The sequence below is a fragment of the Rana temporaria genome, unplaced genomic scaffold, assembly GCF_905171775.1.
Source record: "Rana temporaria unplaced genomic scaffold, aRanTem1.1, whole genome shotgun sequence".
In the NCBI taxonomy this organism is placed as follows: domain Eukaryota; kingdom Metazoa; phylum Chordata; class Amphibia; order Anura; family Ranidae; genus Rana; species Rana temporaria.
Window position 1 is genome coordinate 43,818 of NW_024404581.1, and position 26,742 is coordinate 70,559.

The following is a 26,742-nucleotide window of genomic DNA, read 5'->3' on the forward strand; positions in this document are numbered from 1 at the left end:
CTGCCCATCCTTCTGTTACCTGCACAGCGCCCGGCTCCTCCTGCATTACTGACTTGCACAAGACTCCAAAGGATGAGGATGCCCCTGGCATAGACCCCCCTCCTGCCCATCCTTCTGTTGCCTGCACAGCGCCCGGCTCCTCCTGCATTACTGACTTGCACAAGACTCCAAAGGATGAGGATGCCCCTGGCATAGACCCCCCTCCTGCCCATCCTTCTGTTGCCTGCACAGCGCCCGGCTCCTCCTGCATTACTGACTTGCACAAGACTCCAGAGGATGAGGATGTCCCTGGCATAACCCCCCTCCTGCCTATCCTTCTGTTGCCTGCACAGCGCCCAACTTCTCCTGCATTACTAACTTGCACCAAGACTCCAGAGGATGAGGATGTCCCTGGCATAACCCCCCCTCCTGCCTATCCTTCTGTTGCCTGCACAGCGCCCGGCTCCTCCTGCATTACTGACTTGCACAAGACTCCAGAGGATGAGGATGTCCCTGGCATAACCCCCCCTCCTGCCCATCCTTCTGTTGCCTGCACAGCGCTCAACTTCTCCTGCATTACTAACTTGCACCAAGACTCCAGAGGATGAGGATGTCCCTGGCATAACCCCCCTCCTGCCTATCCTTCTGTTGCCTGCACAGCGCCCGGCTCCTCCTGCATTACTGACTTGCACCAAGACTCCAGAGGATGAGGATGTCTTTGGTGTAGCCTTCTTCCCCAGCCTTCTGTTGACAGCATCGTTCCCTACTCCTCCTGCACCGCTCACCTGCACCGCGACTCCAGAGGATGCTGCTAGCGACACAGCAGATGCCTTCCCCGGGTCTGAGCAGATCTTCCCGCCTGAGTACCGACGACCCGGAGACTTGCAGAGGGAGCAATGACTTCTAAGCACCAGTCTGATTGGATCCCCTACAGGTAGATGTCCTCCCTCTCTTCCTTGCCCACCCCCGGGGGGGCAGGGTGTCACATTGTCACCCATTTCTTGTCACCTAATTGCTATTTTCGCAAGCCGTTACATGTTGTGCCCGAGCTCCTGGCCAGGAAGGGGTTAATCACCATTGTCCAAGCTCCAGAAGTTTTCTCAGCAGTGATGGGGGGGGCCCCTTGCTGATGTTCGGAGCCCATCGCTGACCTGGCAACTGAGGGGTTAAATGATTTATAAATGAGATGCTACAGCTGAGGACATGGGGGTGCTCCTTGGCTGTCGAGGGGTTAAAGCGGGATCAGAGGTCACGTGTTTGCTGGTAAAGGGTTAAATGGTGGTTGGATTGTCGGCTCCTCTCTTGGACATTAAATGGTTAAATCGGACCTGGAAGCCGACATGCTGGAAAGTTATAATGAAAAATCCACCAACGAGGGGCTTCCTGGTGGTCAAAGGGTTAAACGGCGTTCAGTTATCAGGATTTAGTTCAGCAGAAGAAGAGTTAACGAGTTCCCATTGCACTCGGCGACCTCGGCAGTGAAGAGGTTAATGGGGCTCAGAAGAATCCTTTGTTACTCTGTTTATTCTGTTGGAAGTGAAGGGGTTAAAACAATTGTTGGAGGGGAGCTGAGAACTTCTATACACTTGGGAGGGAGCTGAGCCCCCGCAGCCGGACCCTTCTATACACTTGGGGGGGAGCTGAGCCCCCACAGCCGGGCCCTTCTATACACTTGGGAGGGAGCTGAGCCCCCACAGCCGGGTCCCTTCTATACACTTGGGAGGGAGCTGAGCCCCCACAGCCGGGCCCTTCTATACACTTGGGAGGGAGCTGAGCCCCCACAGCCGGGCCCTTCTTCTATACACTTGGGAGGGAGCTGAGCCCCCACAGCCGGGCCCTTCTATACACTTGGGAGGGAGCTGAGCCCCCACAGCCGGGCCCTTCTATACACTTGGGGGGTAGCTGAGTCCTCACAGCCGGACCCTTCTATACACTTGGGGGGGCTGAGTCCTCACAGCCGGACCCTTCTATACACTTGGGGGGGCTGAGTCCCCACAGCCGGACCCTTCTATACACTTGGGAGGGAGCTGAGCCCCCACAGCCGGGCCCTTCTATACACTTGGGAGGGAGCTGAGCCCCCACAGCCGGACCCTTCTATACACTCAGGGGGTAGCTGAGTCCTCACAGCCGGACCCTTCTATACACTCAGGGGGTAGCTGAGTCCTCACAGCCGGACCCTTCTATACACTTGGGAGGGAGCTGAGCCCCCACAGCCGGGCCCTTCTATACACTTGGGAGGGAGCTGAGCCCCCACAGCCGGGCCCTTCTATACACTTGGGGGGTAGCTGAGTCCTCACAGCCGGACCCTTCTATACACTTGGGAGGGAGCTGAGCCCCCACAGCCGGACCCTTCTATACACTTGGGAGGGAGCTGAGCCCCCACAGCCGGGCCCTTCTTCTATACACTTGGGAGGGAGCTGAGCCCCCACAGCCGGACCCTCCTATACACTTGGGAGGGAGCTGAGCCCCCACAGCCGGGCCCTTCTTCTATACACTTGGGAGGGAGCTGAGCCCCCACAGCCGGGCCCTTCTTCTATACACTTGGGAGGGAGCTGAGCCCCCACAGCCAGACCCTTCTATACACTTGAGGGGGGAGCTGAGCCCCCACAGCCGGGCCCTTCTATACACTTGGGAGGGAGCTGAGCCCCCACAGCCGGGCCCTTCTATACACTTGGGGGGTAGCTGAGTCCTCACAGCCGGACCCTTCTATACACTTGGGGGGGCTGAGTCCTCACAGCCGGGCCCTTCTATACACTTGGGGGGGCTGAGTCCCCACAGCCGGACCCTTCTATACACTTGGGAGGGAGCTGAGCCCCCACAGCCGGGCCCTTCTATACACTTGGGAGGGAGCTGAGCCCCCACAGCCGGGCCCTTCTATACACTTGGGGGGTAGCTGAGTCCTCACAGCCGGACCCTTCTATACACTTGGGGGGGCTGAGTCCTCACAGCCGGACCCTTCTATACACTTGGGGGGGCTGAGTCCTCACAGCCGGACCCTTCTATACACTCGGGGGGAGCTGAGCCCTCACAGCCGGACCCTTCTATACACTCGGGGGGAGCTGAGCCCCCACAGCCGGACCCTTCTATACACTTGGAGGGAGCTGAGCCCTCACAGCCAGACCCTTCTATACACTTCAGGGGGGTAGCTGAGCCCCCACAGCCAGACACTTCTATACACTTCAGGGGGGTAGCTGAGCCCCCACAGCCGGACACTTCTATACACTTCAGGGGGGTAGCTGAGCCCCCACAGCCGGACCCTTCTATACACTTGGGGGGGGGGGGGGGGTGCTGAGCCCTCACAGCCAGATCCTTCTATACACTTGAGGGGAGCTGAGCCCCCACAGCCGGACCCTTCTATACACTTGGGGGGGGGGGCTGAGCCTTTACAACCAGATCCTTCTATACACTTGGGAGGGAGCTGAGCCCCTCACAGCCGGACCCTTCTATACACTTGAGGGGAGCTGAGCCCCCACAGCTGGACCCTTCTATACACTTGGGGGGAGCTGAGCCCCTCACAGCCGGGCCCTTCTATACACTTGAGGGGAGCTGAGCCCCCACAGCCGGACCCTTCTATACACTTGGGGGGGGGGGGGGGCTGAGCCTTTACAATCAGATCCTTCTATACACTTGAGGGGGGCTGAGCCCCCACAGCCGGACCCTTCTATACACTTGGGGGGAGCTGAGCCCCCTCACAGCCGGGCCCTTCTATACACTTGGGGGGAGCTGAGCCCCCACAGCCGGACCCTTCTATACACTTGGGGGGGGGGGGGGCTGAGCCTTTACAACCAGATCCTTCTATACACTTGAGGGGGGCTGAGCCCCTCACAGCCGGGCCCTTCTATACACTTGAGGGGGGCTGAGCCCTCACAATTGGGGGCCCCCAGTACAATCAGGGTTCTGAGAGTTGTTACATCTCTTCACTGTCAGGTGCCTCATGGGATGACAGGATCATTAACCTCTTCACTGCCGGGGAGTACAAGCTCAATCAATAATCAAGACTTTCAATTAACTCTTCTATTGCTGGACTAAACTTGAAGTGCCGATTAACTCCTTCACCGAAAAGAAACCCGATGAGATGGTCACACACACTGCCATCTGTCCAATCTCTCACACCGCGTGTTGTAGCGAGTCTCGGGTGCGTTACGTTGTGCGTTTTTCACGTGTTTTTTGGTGCCTTTCCCACTGAAGTCTCTGTAACACGAATCTCGCATCAATTATACAGCGAGCGTCATTTTCCTTTATCTCAGCACTCCTAAAACGAGCCGATCGGAGTACAGACTGCCCCACAATTAGGACAACCTGATTGGATATGCATTGGCTTGTCTAGGAAGGCCCTCCTACTACGTAATTGTTGGTACAGCTGACCCCACACGTTACAATCTCATTGTAGAGATGTCGGCACATTTCTCTCTTAAGATCACCATACAAGTTACAATGTAATGCTAAATAATTATGAGACCCCATGCAACTGGGCGGGGAAAGCGTCTTGCGCGCGCTTCGCGCAAATGCTTTTTATAAAGCGAGGCAGCCACACGTCCTACGAGTTTCCACTTTGGCCACCTCTACCATGGCGAGCAAAAGTAGCGAGCGAGCCTAAAAAAGAACGTATTTTTCCCCTTTTTCCGACAAACCGAGTGGGTTCTGGGAAAGGTAGGGGGTTTAGGGTGGGGAGAATCACTAAGTGGAGATGCACTTAGGGTTAAAGTTCATAGGTCAAAGGTCAGCTAGGGTTAGGGTTAGATGGTTAGGGTCAGGGTTAGAGTCAGGGTTAGGGTTTCCCATTGAAGGGTTAGGGTTTAGGGGTTAGGGCTTTAGGGTTAGAGGGTTAGGGTCAGGGCTAGAGTCAGGGTTGGGGTAGGGGTTAGGGTTTCCCATTGAAGGGTTAGAGGGTTAGAGTCAGGGTTAGGGTTTCCCATTGAAAGGTTAGGGTTAGGTTTAGGGGTTAGGGTTAGGGTTAGAGGGTTAGAGTCAGGGTTAGGGTAGGGGTTAGGGTTTCCCATTGAAGGGTTAGGGTTAGAGGGTTAGGGTCAGGGTTAGAGTCAGGGTTAGGGTTAGGGTAGAGGTTAGGGTTTCCCATTGAAGGGTTAGGGTTTAGGGGTTAGGGCTTTAGGGTTAGGGTCAGGGTTAGAGTCAGGGTTAGGGTTTCCCATTGAAGGGTTAGGGTTAGGTTTAGGGGTTAGGCTTAGGGGTTAGGGCTTTTAGGGTTAGGGTTAGAGGGTTAGGGTTAGAGGGTTAGAGTCAGGGTTAGGGTAGGGGTTAGGGTTAGGTTTAGGGGTTAGGGTTAGGTTTAGGGGTTAGGGTTAGAGGGTTAGGGTCAGGGTTAGAGTCAAGGTTAGGGTAGGGGTTAGGGTTTCCCATTGAAGGGTTAGGGTTAGGGTTTAGGGGTTAGGGTTAGGGCTTTAGGGTTAGAGGGTTAGGGTCAGGGTTAGAGTCAGGGTTAGGTTAGGGTAGGGGTTAGGGTTTCCCATTGAAGGGTTAGGGTTAGGGTTTAGGGGTTAGGGTTAGGGCTTTAGGGTTAGAGGGTTAGGGTCAGGGTTAGAGTCAGGGTTAGGGTTAGAGGGTTAGGCTTAGGGGTTAAAGTCAGGGTTAGGGTTAGGGTAGGGGTTAGGGTTTCCCATTAAAGGGTTAGGTTTAGGGGTTAGTATTAGGGTTAGAGGGTTAGGGTTAGGGTTAGGGTTAGGGTTAGAGGGTTAGGGTCAGGGTTAGGGTTTACCATTGAAGGGTTAGGGTTAGGTTTAGGCTTAGGGGTTAGGGTAGGGGTTAGAGGGTTAGAGTCAGGGTTAGGGTTTCCCATTGAAGGGTTAGGGGTTAGGGTTAGGGTTAGGGCTTTAGGGTTAGAGGGTTAGGGTCAGGGTTAGAGTCAGGGTTAGGGTTAGAGGGTTAGGCTTAGGGGTTAGAGTCGGGGTCAGGGTTAGGGTAGGGGTTAGGGTTTCCCATTGAAGGGTTAGGTTTAGGGGTTAGGGTTAGGGTTAGAGGGTTAGGGTCAGGGTTAGGGTTAGGGTTAGGGTAGGGGTTAGGGTTTCCCATTGAAGGGTTAGGTTTAGGGGTTAGGGTTAGAGGGTTAGGGTCAGGGTTAGGGTTTCCCATTGAAGGGTTAGGGTTAGGTTTAAGCTTAGGGGTTAGGGTTAGGGTAGGGGTTAGAGGGTTAGAGTCAGGGTTAGGGTTTCCCATTGAAGGGTTAGAGGGTTAGGGTCAGAGTCAGGGTCAGGGTTAGGGTAGGGGTTAGGGTTTCCCATTGAAGGGTTAGGGTTAGGGTTAGCGACAATTTAGAAAAAAAAGCAATATTTTTTACTTTCTGCTGTAATAAATATCCCCAAAAATATATATAAAACATTTTTCCTCAGTTTAGGGCGATACGTATTCTTCTACATATTTTTATTTAAAAAAAAATCGCAAAAAGCGTTTATTGATTGGTTTGCGCAACATTTATAGCTAGAATTTATAGATTTTATAGATTTATGAAATGTTTATTATTATTTATTTTTTTTACTGGTAATGGCGGCGATCTGCGATTTTTATTGGGACTGCGACATTGCGGCGGACGCATTGGACACTTTTGACACATTTTCGGGACCATTCACATTCATACAGCGATCAGTGCTATAAAAATGCATCGATTACTGTAAAACTGTCTCTGGCAGGGAAGGGGTTAACACTAGAGGGCGATCAAGGGGTTAACTGTGTTCCCTATGTGTGTTTCTAACTGTAGGGGGGGGAGGGGACTGACTATAGGAGATGAGAGATCGTGGTTCCCAGCTCGTAGGAACTCACCATCTCTCTCTCCTCTCAGATCAGAACTGTTTACACACGCACGTCCCTGTTCTGCCTCTCGTACCCGCGATCGCTCGTGGCCGTCAATCACGAGCATCGGCACCCCCGCTGTGCAATGGGTGCACGTGTGCTATCCCACTTAAAGGGACCGATGTACAGCTGCAGTGGGTGGTGATTATAAGCCATAAAAATCATCTCTGACTCTTTACCTCTTTTTGGGTTGGTGCCCCTTTTATAAATGTCTCTAGGTTTCTTCTAAGCCCTGATGAAGGGGAATTGTTGCCCCTGAAACGTGTTGGTTGTTTTATTTTGATTTAATTATAAACCATAAAAGGCATCTCCGACTCTTTATCTAAAAAAATCTAGAAAGGGGCGGCGGGAATTCAATGCTGAATAATCCAATCAAACGCAAGTTTTCATACAAGATTGCTCTTCTAAGCCCTGATGAAGGGGGATTGTTGCCCCTGAAACGTGTTGTTTTATCTTTTTTTTATCTGATTGAACTATAAGCCATAAAAAGCATCTCCGACTCTTTACCTCCTTTGGTTTGTCACTCTTTTCTATATGTCTCTAGGCTCTTCTAAATCCAAACCCTGATGAAGGGGGGTTGTTGCCCCTGAAACTTTTATTTTTTTATTTTTTTATCTGATTAAATTATAAGCCATAAAACGCATCTCAGACTCTTTACCTCTTTTTGGTTCGGTGCCCTTTTACAAATGTCTCTAGGCTTCTTCTAAGCCCTGATGAAGGGGAGTTGTTGCCCCTGAAACATGTTGGTTGTGTTATTTTGAATTAATCACAAACCGTAAAAAGCATCTCGGACTGATTGGATGAATCAGCATTGAATTCCCGCCGGCCCTCTCCTTGGATTTGGTGCCATTTTCTTTATGTGTCTGGACTCTTCTGAGCCCTGATGAAGGGGAATTGTTGCCCCCGAAATGCGTTGGGTTTAAAAAAAAAATCTGATTGACTTATAAACCATAAAAAGCATCTGTGACTCTTTACCTCCTTTGGTTTGTCACTCTTTTCTATATGTCTCTAGGCGCTTCTAAACTCTGATGAAGGGGGATTGTTGCCCCTGAAACGTGTTGTTGTTTTTTACTAATACAATCATCAGAGTCACCGCCATCTAAAGTACAAATCGAATCCGGTGACACCGAGAAAAAAAAACAAAATCTAGGAAAGGGGCGGCGGGAATTCAATGCTAATTCATCCAATCAAACGCAAGTTTTCATACAAGATTGCTCTTCTAAGCCCTGATGAAGGGGGATTTTTGCCCCTGAAACTTGTTGGTTGATTTATTTTGATTTAATTACAAACCATAAAAGGCATCTCCGACTCTTTATCTAACAAAATCTAGAAAGGGGCGGCGGGAATTCAATGCTGAATCATCCAAACGCAAGTTTTCATACAAGATTGCTCTTCTAAGCCCTGATGAAGGGGGGTTTTTGCCCCTGAAATGTGTTGTTTTATCTTTTTTTTATCTAATTGAATTATAAGCCATCAAAAGCATCTCAGACTCTTTACCTCCTTTGGGTTGTCACCCTTTTCTATATGTCTCTAGGCGCTTCTAAACTCTGATGAAGGGGGATTGTTGCCCCTGAAACTTGTTGTTGTTGTTTACTAATACAATCATCGGAGTCACCGCCATCTAAAGTACAAATGGAATCCGGTGACACCGAGAAAAAAAAACAAAATCTAGAAAGGGGCGGCAGGAATTCAATGCCGATTCATCCAATCAAACGCAAGTTTTCATACAAGATTGCTCTTCTAAGCCCTGATGAAGGGGGATTGTTGCCCCTGAAACATGTTTTTTTTTTATCTGGTTGAATTATAAGCCATAAAAAGCATCTCAGACTCTTTACCTCCTTTGGTTTGTCACCCTTTTTTATGTCTCTAGGCTCTTGCAAGCCTTGATGAAGGGGGGTTGTTGCCCCTGAAACGTGTCGGATGTTTTTAGATACTTTTTATGTTTTAAGATTAAATCATCTAAAAACAACCAACATGTTTCAGGGGCAACTTCTCCCCTTCATCAAGGCTTGGAAGAGCCTAGAGACATTTATAAAAAGGGACCGAACCAAAAAGAGGTAAAGAGTCAGAGATGCTTTTTATGGCTTATAATTCAATCACTAAAAAAAAAAAAAGTTTCAGGGGCAACAATCCCCCTTCATCAGGGTTTAGAAGAATCAGCAATCTTGTATAAAAACTTGCGTCTGATTGGATGAATCGGCATTGAATTCCTGCCGCCCAATTTTTTTTTCTCGGTGTCACCAGATTCGATTTGTACTTTAGATGGCGGTGACTCCGATGATTGTAAAAAAAAAAAAAAAAAACAAGTTTCAGGGGCAACAACCCCCCTTCATCAGGGTTTAGATTTAGAAGAGCCTAGAGACATATAGAAAAGAGTGACAAACCAAAGGAGGTAAAGAGTCTGAGATGCTTTTTATGGCTTATAATTCAATCAGATAAAAAAAAAGAAAAAACAACACGTTTCAGGGGCAAAAATCCCCCTTCATCAGGGCTTAGAAGAGCAATCTTGTATGAAAACTTGCGTTTGATTGGATGACTCAGCATTGAATTCCTGCCGCCCCCTTTCTAGATTTTTTTTAGATAAAGAGTCGGAGATGACTTTTATGGTTTATAATTAATTCAAAATAAAACAACCAACACGTTTCAGGGGCAACAACTCCCCTTCATCAGGGCTTAGAAGAAACCTAGAGACATTTATAAAAGGGGCACCAAACCAAAAAGAGGTAAAGAGTCTGAGATGCTTTTTATGGCATATAATTAAATTAGATTAAAAAAAAAAAAGTTTCAGGGGCAACAATCTCCCTTCATCAGGGCTTAGAAGAGTTAGCAAGGTTGTATGAAAACTTGCGTTTGATTGGATGATTCAGCATTGAATTTCTGCCGCCCCTTTTCTAGATGTTTTTTTTCTCGGTGTCACCAGATTAGATTTGTACTTCAGATGGCGGTGACTCCGATGATTGTAAAAAAAAAAAAAAAAACAAGTTTCAGGGGCAACAATCCCCCTTCATCAGGGTTTGGATTTAGAAGAGCCTAGAGACATATAGAAAAGAGTGACAAACCAAAAGAGGTAAAGAGTCTGAGATGCTTTTGATGGCTTATAATTCAATCAGATAAAAAAAAAGAAAAAACAACACGTTTCAGGGGCAAAAATCCCCCTTCATCAGGGCTTAGAAGAGCAATCTTGTATGGAAACTTGCGTTTGATTGGATGACTCAGCATTGAATTCCTGCCGCCCCCTTTCTAGATTTTTTTTAGATAAAGAGTCGGAGATGCCTTTTATGGTTTATAATTAATTCAAAATAAAACAACCAACACGTTTCAGGGGCAACAATCCCCCTTCATCAGGGCTTAGAAGAAACCTAGAGACATTTATAAAAGGACACCAAACCAAAAAGAGGTAAACAGTCAAAGATGCTTTTTATGGCTTATAATTCAATCAGAAAAAAAAAGTTTCAGGGGCAACAATCCCCCTTCATCAGGGCTTAGAAGAGCCAGCAAGCTTGTATGAAAACGTGCGTTTGATTGGATGAATCAGCATTGAATTCCTGTTGATTTTCTCGGTGTCACCAGATTAGATTTGTACTTTAGAAACTTCAGATGGCGGTGACTCCGATGATTGTATTGTAAAACAAAACAACACGTTTCAGGGGCAACAATCCCCCTTCATCAGGGTTTGGATTTAGAAGAGCCTAGAGACATATAGAAAAGAGTGACAACCCAAAAAGAGGTAAAGAGTCTGAGATGCTTTTTATGGCTTATAATTCAATCAGATAAAAAAAAAAAGTTTCAGGGGCAACAATCCCCCTTCATCAGGGCTTAGAAGAGCAATCTTGTATGAAAACTTGCGTTTGATTGGATGAATCGGCATTGAATTCCCGCCGCCCCCTTTCTAGATTTTTTTTTCTCGGGGTCACCAGATTAGATTTGTACTTTAGATGGCGTTGACGGATCATGGGGGGGGGGGGGGGGCTCAGGGTTAAGTATTCTGTCGGACCCGGCTCGCCAAATCTTGCGAGCGGTGACGCATTGATGTCGCCGCGGTCACAGCATCAGGAAAGACCGCGGCTTCGGCCTAGCTCCTGAGCCGCGGCCATCTTGGTACACCCAGCGCGGCGGCCCTCCTCTCTTTTCCGCCCACAGAGGAGGAGGGGCCTGCGCTCATGGGACACACACTGCTCTCTGGTGTCTGTAGCAGGGGGGTGGGTGTCTATACTGGAGGGAGAGGGGGTCTGTACTGAGGGGGGTGACACCATTTTTTTTTGCACCAGTGCCACCTGCCAGTGCCAATTAGTGCCACTTGCCATCCAGTGCCACCATCCAGTGCCAATTAGTGCCACCTTCCACCCTGTGCTATCTGCCAATGCCACCTGCCAGTGCCAATACCAGTGCCACCATCCAGTGCTAATTAGTGCCACCTTCCATCCAGTGCCACCTGCCAGTGCGATCCAGTGCCAACTAAAGCCATCAGTGCCACCTGCCAATGCCAACCAGTGCTAACTATTGCCACCTGCCAGTGCCAATTAGTGCCACCTGCCAGTCAGTGCCAACCAGTGCCACTTGCCAGTGTCACCTGTTAGTGCCACCTGCCAGTGCCATCTACCAGTGTCATCTGCCAATCAGTGCCACCTGCCAGTGTCAATTAGTGCCACCTGCCAGTGCCAATAGGTGCCACCTGCCAATCAGTGCCACCTGCCAGTGTCAATTAGTGCCACCTGCCAGTGCCAATAGGTGCCACCTGCCAATCAGTGCCATCTGCTAGTACCATCTTTCAGTGCCATCCTGTGCAACATGCCAGTGCCAATAAGTGCCTTCCGCTAGTGCCGTCTTCCAGTGCCACCAAAAAAAAAAAAAAAAAATCGGCCTAAAATACCGGCCGCAAAAATCGGCATCATATATCGCCTGCCCAGATTTCTAAATATTGGCATCGGCCAGAGAAAAACCGTATCGGTCGCCCTCCACACTGCACAGTACCCCTTCTCTTGTATCGTGTTCCCTTCCCTTCTTTATTATATTCAGTAGAATTTGGAACAAGAAATCCTGTCCTGTCGGCTATCCTGACCTCTTCCTATCATTTCTATATTAGATTTGGGAAGGATACAAACACAGGGCTGGATTCAGATAGATTTCTCTATCTTTGTGCGGGCGTAATACGCCGCCGTAATTTTGGGCGCAAGTTCCGTATTCAGAAAGGATTTGCGCCCTTAGTTACGGTGGCGTATCGTATGTTGTGTGGCGTAAGCTCGCCTAATTCAAATGGGGATGATGTGGGCGTGTTTTATTAAAATGAATCGTGACCCCGCGTATTTGACGTATTTTTTGAATGGCGCATGCGCCGTTCGTGATAAAAATCCCAGTGCGCGTGCTCGAAATTACGCCGCAAAGCCTCATTGGTTTTGACGTGAACGTAACTTACGCAAAGCCCTATTCGCGAATGACGTAAAATTTTCAAAATTCGACGCGGGAACGGCGGCCATACTTAACATAGGATACGCCGCATATACCCCTCATATAGCAGGGGTAACTTTACGCCGGAAAAAGCCGAACGCAAACGACGTAAAAAAATTGCGCCGGGCGGACGTTGGTTTCTGAATTGGCGTATCTACCTAATTAGCATATTTTTGGGCGTAACTATACGGAAGCGCCACCTAGCAGCCAGCGTAAATATGCAGCCTAAGGTACGACGGTGTAAGAGACTTACGCCAGTCGGATCTTAGGGAAATCTATGCGTAACTGATTCTCTGAATCAGGCGCATAGATACGACCGAGCGCACTCTGAGATACAACGGCGTATCAGGAGATACGACGGCGTATCTCCTATCTGAATCCAGCCCACAGAATTTACATTCGGATGATTTCTTCTTTTTGTTGTCGCCATAAAAATCATAAAAAAGGGAAAATAAATGAAACAGTAAAAAAACAAAAAACAAACAGTAAATGGAAACAAAGTATTAAAAAGAAAGAAAGAAATGAGAGAAAAGTAACAACAAGAAGGAAATAAGAAAGAGTAACAAATGAGAATAAAGAAAGAAAAAAAAAATACAAAGGAAAGAAAGAGAAATAAAAGTAACAATAAGAAGGAAATAAGAAAGAGTAACAATTTGTAACAAATGAGAATAAAGAGAGAAAAGAAAGAAAGAAATAAAAGTAACAATAAGAAGGAAATAAGAAAGAGTAACAATTTGTAACAAATGAGAATAAAGAGAGAAAAGAAAGAAAGAAATAAAAGTAACAATAAGAAGGAAATAAGGATCAGTAACAAATCATAATAAAAAGAGAAATGTGGAGAAGGAAGCGGAGAGCGCGGTGAGGGGGGGACTTTGGATAGATGGAAGAATTCTGGCCGTGGAGGGGGGGGGGGCGGGAGCACAGGGGGGGCTGGGAGGATGGGGGGGGGGCTGGGAGGACAGGGGGGGGGGACGGGGACGGGGCACCTGGGTCACATCTGCCTGTCACAGACCCGGAGACATGTGACACCGGGGAGGCGGATCTGGTGTCTAGGTGACGGCAAGCTGCCAATTCCAGAGTTCCCAATCTCCATGGCAGCACCCCGTCTCCTGCCATTGGCTGCCGGTTGCTATACGTTACCCAAGGCGCTCTGCGTCATAATTTTCTTGAGCACTTTCTTGCGTGTGACACGATGGCGGAGGAGAATCGCGCCGTTCACCTCTCTTCCTGCAATTAACCCCCGGCGACTTAACGAGAAATTAAATATCCAGAGAGGGGGGAGGGCGGTGACGGGTCCGCGGATTAACCCTTCCGCGCCGGACTCACCGACCTTCCCGCTGATTTCCAGAGAGTCTCTCAGGCAGCGGCGGCCGATGGAATCTTTGCCAGCAAAAGATTGAGAGCCGGTTCTCAAATTTTCCGACAGAAAAAATTCCTATTGGAAAATTCCGATCGTCTGTAGCAATTTCTGAGGCGCAAAATTTCCTACGCATGCTCGGAAAACAACTCGACGCATGCTCGGAAGCATCGAACTTAATTTTCTCGGCTCGTCGTCGTGTTGTACGTCACCGGCGCTCTTGGCGGTCGAAAGTTCAGAGAACTTTTGTGTGACCCGTGTGTATGCAAGACAAGCTTGAGCGGAATTCCGACGGAAAATCCGATCGTGTGTACGCGGCATAACAGACACTCTCAGCTTAGACAACAGCAGCCAGCAATCCCGGGGGGAAGCCGTAGTCCAGTCTGAGTCATGTGTCCGGGTTTCAGGCGGTCTGAAACCCAAATGCATGATTCCAAACCTGAACTGCCCAAATCCTGGACAGGTGGCAACCATACTACTACACCTCTACTACACCTCTACTACACCTCTACTACACCGCTACAACACCTCAACTACATCTCTACTACATCTCTACTACACCGCTACAACACCGCTACTACATCTCTACTACACCGCTACTACACCTCTACAACACCGCTACGAAACCTCAACTACACCGCTACAACACCTTTACTACACCTCTACTACACCGCTACAACATCGCTACTACACCTCTACTACACCGCTACAACACCACTACGAAACCTCAACTACACCGCTACAACACCGCTACGAAACCTCAACTACACCGCTACAACACCTTTACTACACCTCTACTACACCGCTACAACATCGCTACTACACCTCTACTACACCGCTACAACACCGCTACGAAACCTCAACTACACCGCTACAACACCTCTACTACACCGCTACAACACCTCAACTACACCGCTACAACACCTTTACTACACCTCTACTACACCGCTACAACACCACTACGAAACCTCAACTACACCGCTACAACACCACTACGAAACCTCAACTACACCGCTACAACACCTCTACTACACTATCAGTACATGACCACCACACCAGTAGTACAGTGATCTTCCAAAAACCTGTAACAAGCGGCTGCCCTGTTGCATTGTGAACACAGGAGGTCGGCCACTGGGCACAGGAGGCACCATTCTCTGATTGGACCATGCGGACAGCGTGATGTCACCGCCCAGTGCCGATCCTGACCTCCCTGGGGGGCCCTAAGCAAAATGACATGTCACACATGAAAGTTGAGAAGCGTGGGGGGGGGGGGGGGAGAGGGGTGTTCTGCTGTCGGAAATGACTAGGCATGCGTAAAAGGGAAACATTTTTTTCGTTTTGTTTCGTTTTAATTTGTTATTTAATTAATTTCGTTAAGTTAGATTCGTTACATTTTCGGAATTCGTTCGTTTTCGACCGAATTTCGAAAACTCTGGTCGAATTCGAAAATATTTCAATCGGATTCGAAAACAATTAGATTCGAAAACAAATTCGAATGAAAATTGAAAGTAAATTTTAATCAAAATCTAAAAAATATAAATCGATTTCTAAAAAAGAATACCATAAAATAGAATATAAAATAATAAAACAATAGAATGAAAATCAAATAGAATAGAATATGACTTGGCGGCTTCTTCTATCTATCTTCCATTTTCTGAAATTCGAAATTCATAGAGAATGAACTCAAATTCTAATAGAAAAATATTAGAAGAGTAGAATAAAATATATATATAAATATATTTTATTCTGCTCTATTCTAATATTTTTCTATTAGAATTTGAGTTCATTCTCTATGAATTTCGAATTTCAGAAAATGGAAGATAGATAGAAGAAGCCGCCAAGTCATATTCTATTCTATTTGATTTTCATTCTATTGTTTTATTATTTTATATTCTATTTTATGGTATTCTTTTTTAGAAATCGATTTATATTTTTTAGATTTTGATTCAAATTTACTTTCAATTTTCATTCGAATTTGTTTTCGAATCGAATTGTTTTCGAATTCGTTCGAATTTCGTCCACGGGTTTTCGATTCGAAAACGTTCGTTCGGGATTCGGAAATTCGTTAATATTACAATTCGGGAATTCGTATGCATCCGAATAATGAAAAATTCGTCCGAATTTCGATTCGGAACGAAACGAAATGCACATGCCTAGAAATTACATCTTACATTAAAGTGAGAAGCGAGGGGGGTGCTGACTTCTTGCCTCTTCTCCCATGCAGCCAGCGAGTTGAGAAGGGGGGGTGAGGGGCCGAAAATGACTTCTCACCAGGCGGGGGCCTCTAGTAATTTGGGGGGGCCCTCCGCAGCTTTGCGGGGGCCCTAAGCGGCTTGTATAGTGAGCCTATAGGGCGGATCGGCCCAGTCACTGCCCCACCTTGTCCAATCAGAGGAGGGTGCCTGTGCCCAGCGGCCGACCTCCTGCGTTCCCAATGCAACATGGCAGACGCTTTTTATAAGAGATTACCACCAATATCCTTCCTTACATTGGAGTCCCCGTTACATCAAACTCCCCCCCCTTATATTAGAGTCCCCCCCCTCAGAGTCCCCCCTCAGAGTCCCCCCCTCAGAGTCGCCCCCCTCAGAGTCCCCCCCCCAGAGTCCCCCTCCAGAGTCCCCCCTCAGAGTCCTCCCCGCCAGAGTCCCCCATCCCAATCTGGATCTCGGTGAGATTTGCTGTATTGATGGCGAATGTTACAATCTCTGGGTTCAGATGGAGATTCCTGATCTGATCAGTGATTAGTTATTGATCGCTATGAAGGCTTCATTATTGTAGCTCCTCATTGATTGATGAGGACGGTGGTTCCAACCCCCCAGCACCCCAAGCTGCTTCTCTATGAATCCCGCAAATTCTATTGGGTGAATCTCTGCAGGTGAAACAAATTCACCATTTTTTATAAAAATGTAATATTTCCAGAAGCAGTGATGTGGAGGGACGGGGGATGGGGGGGGGGGGGGGCATGTAGCACCCTTCTCCTTCAGCCTTTTCATCAGCGCCCATTATTCATCGTCCCCGACGTCTGTCCGAACGGAAGAGCGACGCTTCTTAAAGGGCCCCTCTATGAATGGAGCTCTGTGAGGGTCCCCTCCCCCTCTTGGATCGGAATCTTTGCCCCGTTTGTCTAGCAGGTGTCGCCGGAGACTGAGATATCTGTGTGCGAAGCGCCATCCATTCCCGTCTGACCTCATCCTGCTCTTTGTGCGCCGACTTCCGTCTGCGCCGTGGGAGGCGGCCAATGTTTGTGATCGAGAAGACAAGAGGAGCTTTTAGGGTCGATCGATAAATAAACTCCTTCATCAAAGATTCCGCTTCTCTCTACTGAGAAACAAAAGATCGACTCTCTCTCACCCACCGCCATGAAACGCGTTCTGCCTCAACGCAAACCGCGACGCTACTGTTTGGGGTCTCAATCTTCCCACTGATCACCAATGTAAGGGACATTCTTCTCACTGATCACCAATGTAAGGGACATTCTTCCCACTGATCACCAATGTAAGGGACATTCTTCCCACTGATCACCAATGTAAGGGACATTCTTCCCACTGATCACCAATGTAAGGGACATTCTTCCCACTGATCACCAATGTAAGGGACATTCTTCTCACTGATCACCAATGTAAGGAACATTCTTCTCACTGATCACCAATGTAAGGAACATTCTTCTCACTGATCACCAATGTAAGGGACATTCTTCTCACTGATCACCAATGTAAGGGACATTCTTCCCACTGATCACCAATGTAAGGAACATTCTTCTCACTGATCACCAATGTAAGGAACATTCTTCTCACTGATCACCAATGTAAGGGACATTCTTCTCACTGATCACCAATGTAAGGGACATTCTTCTCACTGATCACCAATGTAAGGGACATTCTTCTCACTGATCACCAATGTAAGGGACATTCTTCTCACTGATCACCAATGTAAGGGACATTCTTCTCACTGATCACCAATGTAAGGGACATTCTTCCCACTGATCACCAATGTAAGGAACATTCTTCTCACTGATCACCAATGTAAGGGACATTCTTCCCACTGATCACCAATGTAAGGGACATTCTTCTCACTGATCACCAATGTAAGGGACATTCTTCTCACTGATCACCAATGTAAGGGACATTCTTCTCACTGACCGCCAATGTAAGGGACATTCTTCCCACTGATCACCAATGTAAGGAGCATTCTTCTCACTGATCACCAATGTAAGGGACATTCTTCTCACTGATCACCAATGTAAGGGACATTCTTCTCACTGATCACCAATGTAAGGAGCATTCTTCTCACTGATCACCAATGTAAGGGACATTCTTCTCACTGATCACTAATGTAAGGAGCATTCTTCTCACTGATCACCAATGTAAGGGACATTCTTCTCACTGATCACCAATGTAAGGGACATTCTTCCCACTGATCACCAATGTAAGGAACATTCTTCTCACTGATCACCAATGTAAGGGACATTCTTCCCACTGATCACCAATGTAAGGGACATTCTTCCCACTGATCACCAATGTAAGGGAAATTCTTCTCACTGATCACCAATGTAAGGGACATATTCTTCTCACTGATCACCAATGTAAGGGAAATTCTTCTCACTGATCACCAATGTAAGGAACATTCTTCCCACTGATCACCAATGTAAGGGACATTCTTCCCACTGATCACCAATGTAAGGGACATTCTTCCCACTGATCACCAATGTAAGGGACATTCTTCCCACTGATCACCAATGTAAGGAACATTCTTCTCACTGATCACCAATGTAAGGGACATTCTTCTCACTGATCACCAATGTAAGGAACATTCTTCTCACTGATCACCAATGTAAGGGACATTCTTCCCACTGATCACCAATGTAAGGGACATTCTTCCCACTGATCACCAATGTAAGGAACATTCTTCCCACTGATCACCAATGTAAGGGACATTCTTCTCACTGATCACCAATGTAAGGAACATTCTTCTCACTGATCACCAATGTAAGGGGCATTCTTCCCACTGATCACCAATGTAAGGGACATTCTTCCCACTGATCACCAATGTAAGGGACATTCTTCCCACTGATCACCAATGTAAGGGACATTCTTCCCACTGATCACCAATGTAAGGGACATTCTTCTCACTGATCACCAATGTAAGGGACATTCTTCTCACTGATCACCAATGTAAGGGACATTCTTCCCACTGATCACCAATGTAAGGAGCATTCTTCTCACTGATCACCAATGTAAGGAACATTCTTCTCACTGATCACCAATGTAAGGAACATTCTTCTCACTGATCACCAATGTAAGGGACATTCTTCCCACTGATCACCAATGTAAGGAACATTCTTCTCACTGATCACCAATGTAAGGAACATTCTTCTCACTGATCACCAATGTAAGGGACATTCTTCTCACTGATCACCAATGTAAGGGACATTCTTCTCACTGATCACCAATGTAAGGGACATTCTTCCCACTGATCACCAATGTAAGGGACATTCTTCTCACTGATCACCAATGTAAGGAACATTCTTCTCACTGATCACCAATGTAAGGGACATTCTTCTCACTGATCACCAATGTAAGGAACATTCTTCTCACTGATCACCAATGTAAGGGACATTCTTCCCACTGATCACCAATGTAAGGAACATTCTTCTCACTGATCACCAATGTAAGGGACATTCTTCTCACTGATCACCAATGTAAGGAACATTCTTCCCACTGATCACCAATGTAAGGAACATTCTTCTCACTGATCACCAATGTAAGGAACATTCTTCTCACTGATCACCAATGTAAGGGACATTCTTCTCACTGATCACCAATGTAAGGAACATTCTTCCCACTGATCACCAATGTAAGGAACATTCTTCTCACTGATCACCAATGTAAGGAACATTCTTCCCACTGATCACCAATGTAAGGAACATTCTTCTCACTGATCACCAATGTAAGGGACATTCTTCTCACTGATCACCAATGTAAGGAACATTCTTCCCACTGATCACCAATGTAAGGAACATTCTTCTCACTGATCACCAATGTAAGGGACATTCTTCTCACTGATCACCAATGTAAGGGACATTCTTCCCACTGATCACCAATGTAAGGAACATTCTTCTCACTGATCACCAATGTAAGGGACATTCTTCCCACTGATCACCAATGTAAGGAACATTCTTCTCACTGATCACCAATGTAAGGGACATTCTTCCCACTGATCACCAATGTAAGGGACATTCTTCCCACTGATCACCAATGTAAGGGACATTCTTCTCACTGATCACCAATGTAAGGAACATTCTTCTCACTGATCACCAATGTAAGGGACATTCTTCTCACTGATCACCAATGTAAGGAACATTCTTCTCACTGATCACCAATGTAAGGAACATTCTTCTCACTGATCACCAATGTAAGGGACATTCTTCTCACTGATCACCAATGTAAGGAACATTCTTCTCACTGATCACCAATGTAAGGAACATTCTTCTCACTGATCACCAATGTAAGGGACATTCTTCCCACTGATCACCAATGTAAGGGACATTCTTCTCACTGATCACCAATGTAAGGGACATTCTTCTCACTGATCACCAATGTAAGGGACATTCTTCCCACTGATCACCAATGTAAGGAACATTCTTCTCACTGATCACCAATGTAAGGGACATTCTTCTCACTGATCACCAATGTAAGGAACATTCTTCTCACTGATCACCAATGTAAGGAACATTCTTCTCACTGATCACCAATGTAAGGGACATTCTTCTCACTGATCACCAATGTAAGGAACATTCTTCCCACTGATCACCAATGTAAGGGACATTCTTCTCACTGATCACCAATGTAAGGGACATTCTTCTCACTGATCACCAATGTAAGGAACATTCTTCTCACTGATCACCAATGTAAGGAACATTCTTCTCACTGATCACCAATGTAAGGGACATTCTTCTCACTGATCACCAATGTAAGGGACATTCTTCCCACTGATCACCAATGTAAGGAACATTCTTCTCACTGATCACCAATGTAAGGGACATTCTTCCCACTGATCACCAATGTAAGGGACATTCTTCCCACTGATCACCAATGTAAGGGACATTCTTCTCACTGATCACCAATGTAAGGAACATTCTTCTCACTGATCACCAATGTAAGGGACATTCTTCTCACTGATCACCAATGTAAGGGACATTCTTCTCACTGATCACCAATGTAAGGGACATTCTTCCCACTGATCACCAATGTAAGGAACATTCTTCTCACTGATCACCAATGTAAGGGACATTCTTCCCACTGATCACCAATGTAAGGAACATTCTTCTCACTGATCACCAATGTAAGGGACATTCTTCCCACTGATCACCAATGTAAGGGACATTCTTCCCACTGATCACCAATGTAAGGGACATTCTTCTCACTGATCACCAATGTAAGGAACATTCTTCTCACTGATCACCAATGTAAGGGACATTCTTCTCACTGATCACCAATGTAAGGAACATTCTTCTCACTGATCACCAATGTAAGGAACATTCTTCTCACTGATCACCAATGTAAGGGACATTCTTCTCACTGATCACCAATGTAAGGAACATTCTTCTCACTGATCACCAATGTAAGGAACATTCTTCTCACTGATCACCAATGTAAGGGACATTCTTCCCACTGATCACCAATGTAAGGGACATTCTTCTCACTGATCACCAATGTAAGGGACATTCTTCTCACTGATCACCAATGTAAGGGACATTCTTCCCACTGATCACCAATGTAAGGAACATTCTTCTCACTGATCACCAATGTAAGGGACATTCTTCTCACTGATCACCAATGTAAGGAACATTCTTCTCACTGATCACCAATGTAAGGAACATTCTTCTCACTGATCACCAATGTAAGGGACATTCTTCTCACTGATCACCAATGTAAGGAACATTCTTCCCACTGATCACCAATGTAAGGGACATTCTTCTCACTGATCACCAATGTAAGGGACATTCTTCTCACTGATCACCAATGTAAGGAACATTCTTCTCACTGATCACCAATGTAAGGAACATTCTTCTCACTGATCACCAATGTAAGGGACATTCTTCTCACTGATCACCAATGTAAGGGACATTCTTCCCACTGATCACCAATGTAAGGAACATTCTTCTCACTGATCACCAATGTAAGGGACATTCTTCCCACTGATCACCAATGTAAGGAACATTCTTCTCACTGATCACCAATGTAAGGGACATTCTTCCCACTGATCACCAATGTAAGGGACATTCTTCCCACTGATCACCAATGTAAGGGACATTCTTCTCACTGATCACCAATGTAAGGAACATTCTTCTCACTGATCACCAATGTAAGGGACATTCTTCTCACTGATCACCAATGTAAGGAACATTCTTCTCACTGATCACCAATGTAAGGAACATTCTTCCCACTGATCACCAATGTAAGGGACATTCTTCTCACTGATCACCAATGTAAGGAACATTCTTCTCACTGATCACCAATGTAAGGGACATTCTTCTCACTGATCACCAATGTAAGGGACATTCTTCTCACTGATCACCAATGTAAGGAACATTCTTCTCACTGATCACCAATGTAAGGAACATTCTTCTCACTGATCACCAATGTAAGGGACATTCTTCCCACTGATCACCAATGTAAGGGACATTCTTCTCACTGATCACCAATGTAAGGGACATTCTTCCCACTGATCACCAATGTAAGGAACATTCTTCTCACTGATCACCAATGTAAGGGACATTCTTCTCACTGATCACCAATGTAAGGAACATTCTTCTCACTGATCACCAATGTAAGGGACATTCTTCTCACTGATCACCAATGTAAGGGACATTCTTCTCACTGATCACCAATGTAAGGAACATTCTTCCCACTGATCACCAATGTAAGGGACATTCTTCTCACTGATCACCAATGTAAGGGACATTCTTCTCACTGATCACCAATGTAAGGAACATTCTTCTCACTGATCACCAATGTAAGGAACATTCTTCTCACTGATCACCAATGTAAGGGACATTCTTCTCACTGATCACCAATGTAATGAACATTCTTCTCACTGATCACCAATGTAATGAACATTCTTCTCACTGATCACCAATGTAAGGGACATTCTTCCCACTGATCACCAATGTAAGGAACATTCTTCTCACTGATCACCAATGTAAGGGACATTCTTCCCACTGATCACCAATGTAAGGGACATTCTTCTCACTGATCACCAATGTAAGGGACATTCTTCTCACTGATCACCAATGTAAGGGACATTCTTCCCACTGATCACCAATGTAAGGAACATTCTTCCCACTGATCACCAATGTAAGGGTCATTCTTCTCACTGATCACCAATGTAAGGGACATTCTTCTCACTGATCACCAATGTAAGGGACATTCTTCCCACTGATCACCAATGTAAGGAACATTCTTCTCACTGATCACCAATGTAAGGGACATTCTTCTCACTGATCACCAATGTAAGGGACATTCTTCTCACTGATCACCAATGTAAGGGTCATTCTTCCCACTGATCACCAATGTAAGGGACATTCTTCCCACTGATCACCAATGTAAGGAACATTCTTCCCACTGATCACCAATGTAAGGGACATTCTTCTCACTGATCACCAATGTAAGGGACATTCTTCTCACTGATCACCAATGTAAGGGACATTCTTCCCACTGATCACCAATGTAAGGAACATTCTTCTCACTGATCACCAATGTAAGGGACATTCTTCCCACTGATCACCAATGTAAGGGACATTCTTCTCACTGATCACCAATGTAAGGGACATTCTTCTCACTGATCACCAATGTAAGGGACATTCTTCTCACTGATCACCAATGTAAGGGACATTCTTCCCACTGATCACCAATGTAAGGGACATTCTTCTCACTGATCACCAATGTAAGGAACATTCTTCCCACTGATCACCAATGTAAGGGACATTCTTCCCACTGATCACCAATGTAAGGAACATTCTTCTCACTGATCACCAATGTAAGGGACATTCTTCTCACTGATCACCAATGTAAGGGACATTCTTCCCACTGATCACCAATGTAAGGGACATTCTTCTCACTGATCACCAATGTAAGGAACATTATTCCCACTGATCACCAATGTGAGAAAGCAATATCATTTCCGTGGTCTGTAATCCTTTCCTGGTCATTATTATCACCGCTGTCGGGTTTATCTCATAGAGCAGCTCAAGTCCTCCTCATTCCTCTATGAATTCTTCTATCCGCAATTTACTGTTCAGTGATAATTACAGATATTATCCGGAGCTCCCTGGGAGATCTTTGGGAGGTTCTTCCTGTAATAGAGGCTGAAAAAGTCGGAATTCTGTGAACATTCCGGACACCCGGCTTATTCCACAAACTTGGGTTGCACCGATACGGCACATGAGTATCGGAACTCGGTACAAATGCTCCGATACCCAAAACTAATACTTTCAGGCTCTGTTTTTTCAGCTGTCAGCAGAATACCCCCGCTGACAGCTGAAATGTAAAAAATATAACGTAAAAAAAAAAGCTGACAATTATCGGTTGTTAGGGAGCGGTACCGCCGCGTCCTTAACAACCGATGACTCATTCGGCGCCGTTCCCCTGTTGACAGTTGAGGTGTAAAGGAAGTTCCGGCAGTCAAAAAAACAAACAAAAGCTGTCTGGCAACGTTTATCAACAACATTGCTCAGCTGAAACCTTGTTTCTTTTTGTATCTTTCTGTTCATTCATCTACAGATCAGCAGATGAAGTCAGTTTGAAGCAACCTGTCTTCTCTCTTCACGGCTCTGGCTGTCATTGGGAGATATAAGGAAAGTTCCCGAGCACAGAGCCGTGTATTATCTGCGAGGATTCTGATGTACGGGGGGGGGGGGAGATCTGTGTATTATGGGATGTATAATTCTCCCTCATTATGTTTCTGTCACAGTTTGTTCAGTTCTGCAAGTTGTTGCCAAAATTCCCGAGTTCTGTTCCAGATCGTCTCTCACTCGTCCTGAGTGCGAGGATGAACATGCGCGCACAGCTGTGCTTCTCAATCGCACCATTGTCGAGGTGTCAGGGGGGAGGGGGTGCTCCGTATTCACTAACAGCTGAAGATATATTCTGAGTGAAACTGGGAGAGTCGTGTCCCTTCTGCATCCTACAGGGGGGAGAACATCCTACAGGGGGAGAACATCCTACAGGGGGGAGAACATCCTACAGGGGGAGCACATTGTACAGGACACGGCAGTATATGTCAGAGCTATATAAATGTATAATAATAATAGTGTGTGACTGTGGGGGGGAGGGGACATTAGAGTGTAAGCTCCTCTGTACAGAGACTGATGTGATGTGGGGGGGGGGAGGGGACATTAGAGTGTAAGCTCCTCTGTACAGAGACTGATGTGACTGTGTGGGGGGAGGGGACATTAGAGTGTAAGCTCCTCTGTACAGAGACTGATGTGATGTGGGGGGGGGGGGGACATTAGAGTGTAAGCTCCTCTGTACAGAGACTGATGTGACTGTGGGGGGAGGGGACATTAGAGTGTAAGCTCCTCTGTACAGAGACTGATGTGACTGTGGGGGGAGGGGACATTAGAGTGTAAGCTCCTGTGTACAGAGACTGATGTGATGTGGGGGGGAGGGGACATTAGAGTGTAAGCTCCTCTGTACAGAGACTGATGTGACTGTGTGGGGGGAGGGGACATTAGAGTGTAAGCTCCTCTGTACAGAGACTGATGTGACTGTGGGGGGGAGGGGACATTAGAGTGTAAGCTCCTCTGTACAGAGACTGATGTGACTGGGGGGGGGGACATTAGAGTGTAAGCTCCTCTGGTACAGAGACTGATGTGACTGTGGGGGGGAGGGGACATTAGAGTGTAAGCTCCTCTGTACAGAGACTGATGGCAGTCTTCCTGGTACTGGGCACAGTAGGTTTTCTTTGCTCCAGGGGGGGGGGGGGGGGGCACGGAAGACCCTCCGGCTGGTTTTCGGCTGATTTCGGGGCGGTCATGTTACCTGTGATGAGGCTGAACACTGAGGAGTTGCTGAGAGTTGTTGTCCTTCTCATGCAGCATTTGGGGGTCTCCATCAATCTTTATGGCTGGGATGGAAATCTTGTAACATTGTTGCGGTTACGGCTGAAGTGCGGCTTCCGTTTGCAATCACTCAATATTACTTCTCTCTTTCTATTCGCAGTGTCCTGGATGATGAGAGTAGTAGTCTTCGGCAGCAGAAACTTGACAGACAGGTGAGTGGATGACATTGGAGGGACCTTCATTATCTCATTCCTCCATTTCACCACTAGGGGCGCCTCACCTGTTCCAGAGATTTATTATATATTATATATTCTTCATCTTTAATTTGATGGATTTTTATCCGCAGGTCAAATTATATTATATATAGAAAAAAATAAATACTATTATCAGGGAGGAACTTTAGTGAAAACTGAATGTCAAAATGATTATCAAACCAGAGTTATTGAAGGCAAAATTTTTATAGAAACCTTGACTTTTCCTCTAAATTCTGACCTTGGCCCCGCCCCCTCTCTCACCTCCAACCTTCCTACTGGTCCATGAGGCAGTCCATCATATCCCTGGACCAATAGTTTCTTGTTTATTATTCTATTTATTATTTTATCTTTATTATTATATATATGTGTATTTGTGATCGCAGCGCGCACTTTTAGAGCAGAAGCAGAAGAAGAAGCGTCAGGAGCCCCTCATGGTCCAGTCCAATGTGGACGGTCGGGCGCGAACCCGCAGGATGAAGCAGTCGGAGGAGCAGGCGCCCCTGGTGGAGTCTTATCACAGCAGCAACAGCAGCACCATATACCACGGTGAGCCTATAGGGGGCGCCGCGCAGGGGTGGGGGGGGCTGAATGCAAGAGTAAGACTGCGCAGTGGGTGGGGCTTTCCTCAAAGATGGGAATTTTATACCCATCTGGTTGTTTGACCATCATGTCCCCTCCCCCCACAGTCACATCAGTCTCTGTACAGAGGAGCTTACACTCTAATGTCCCCTCCCCCACAGTCACATCAGTCTCTGTACAGAGGAGCTTACACTCTAATGTCCCCTCCCCCCCACAGTCACATCAGTCTCTGTACAGAGGAGCTTACACTCTAATGTCCCCCCCCC

General features: G+C 46.6%; 1 protein-coding gene across 1 annotated transcript; it reads left to right on the top strand.

Moving 5' to 3' along the window:
* Positions 1-540: 540 nt before the first annotated feature.
* On the top strand, positions 541-26,493 carry LOC120922641 (tubby protein-like; the record flags this gene model as incomplete). Its single annotated transcript, XM_040334731.1, has 3 exons — positions 541-913; positions 25,804-25,855; positions 26,281-26,493. Coding segments are annotated over exons 1-3 (303 nt in total), but the record flags the coding sequence as incomplete, so codon positions are not given.
* Between the last annotated feature and the right edge of the window lie 249 nt (positions 26,494-26,742).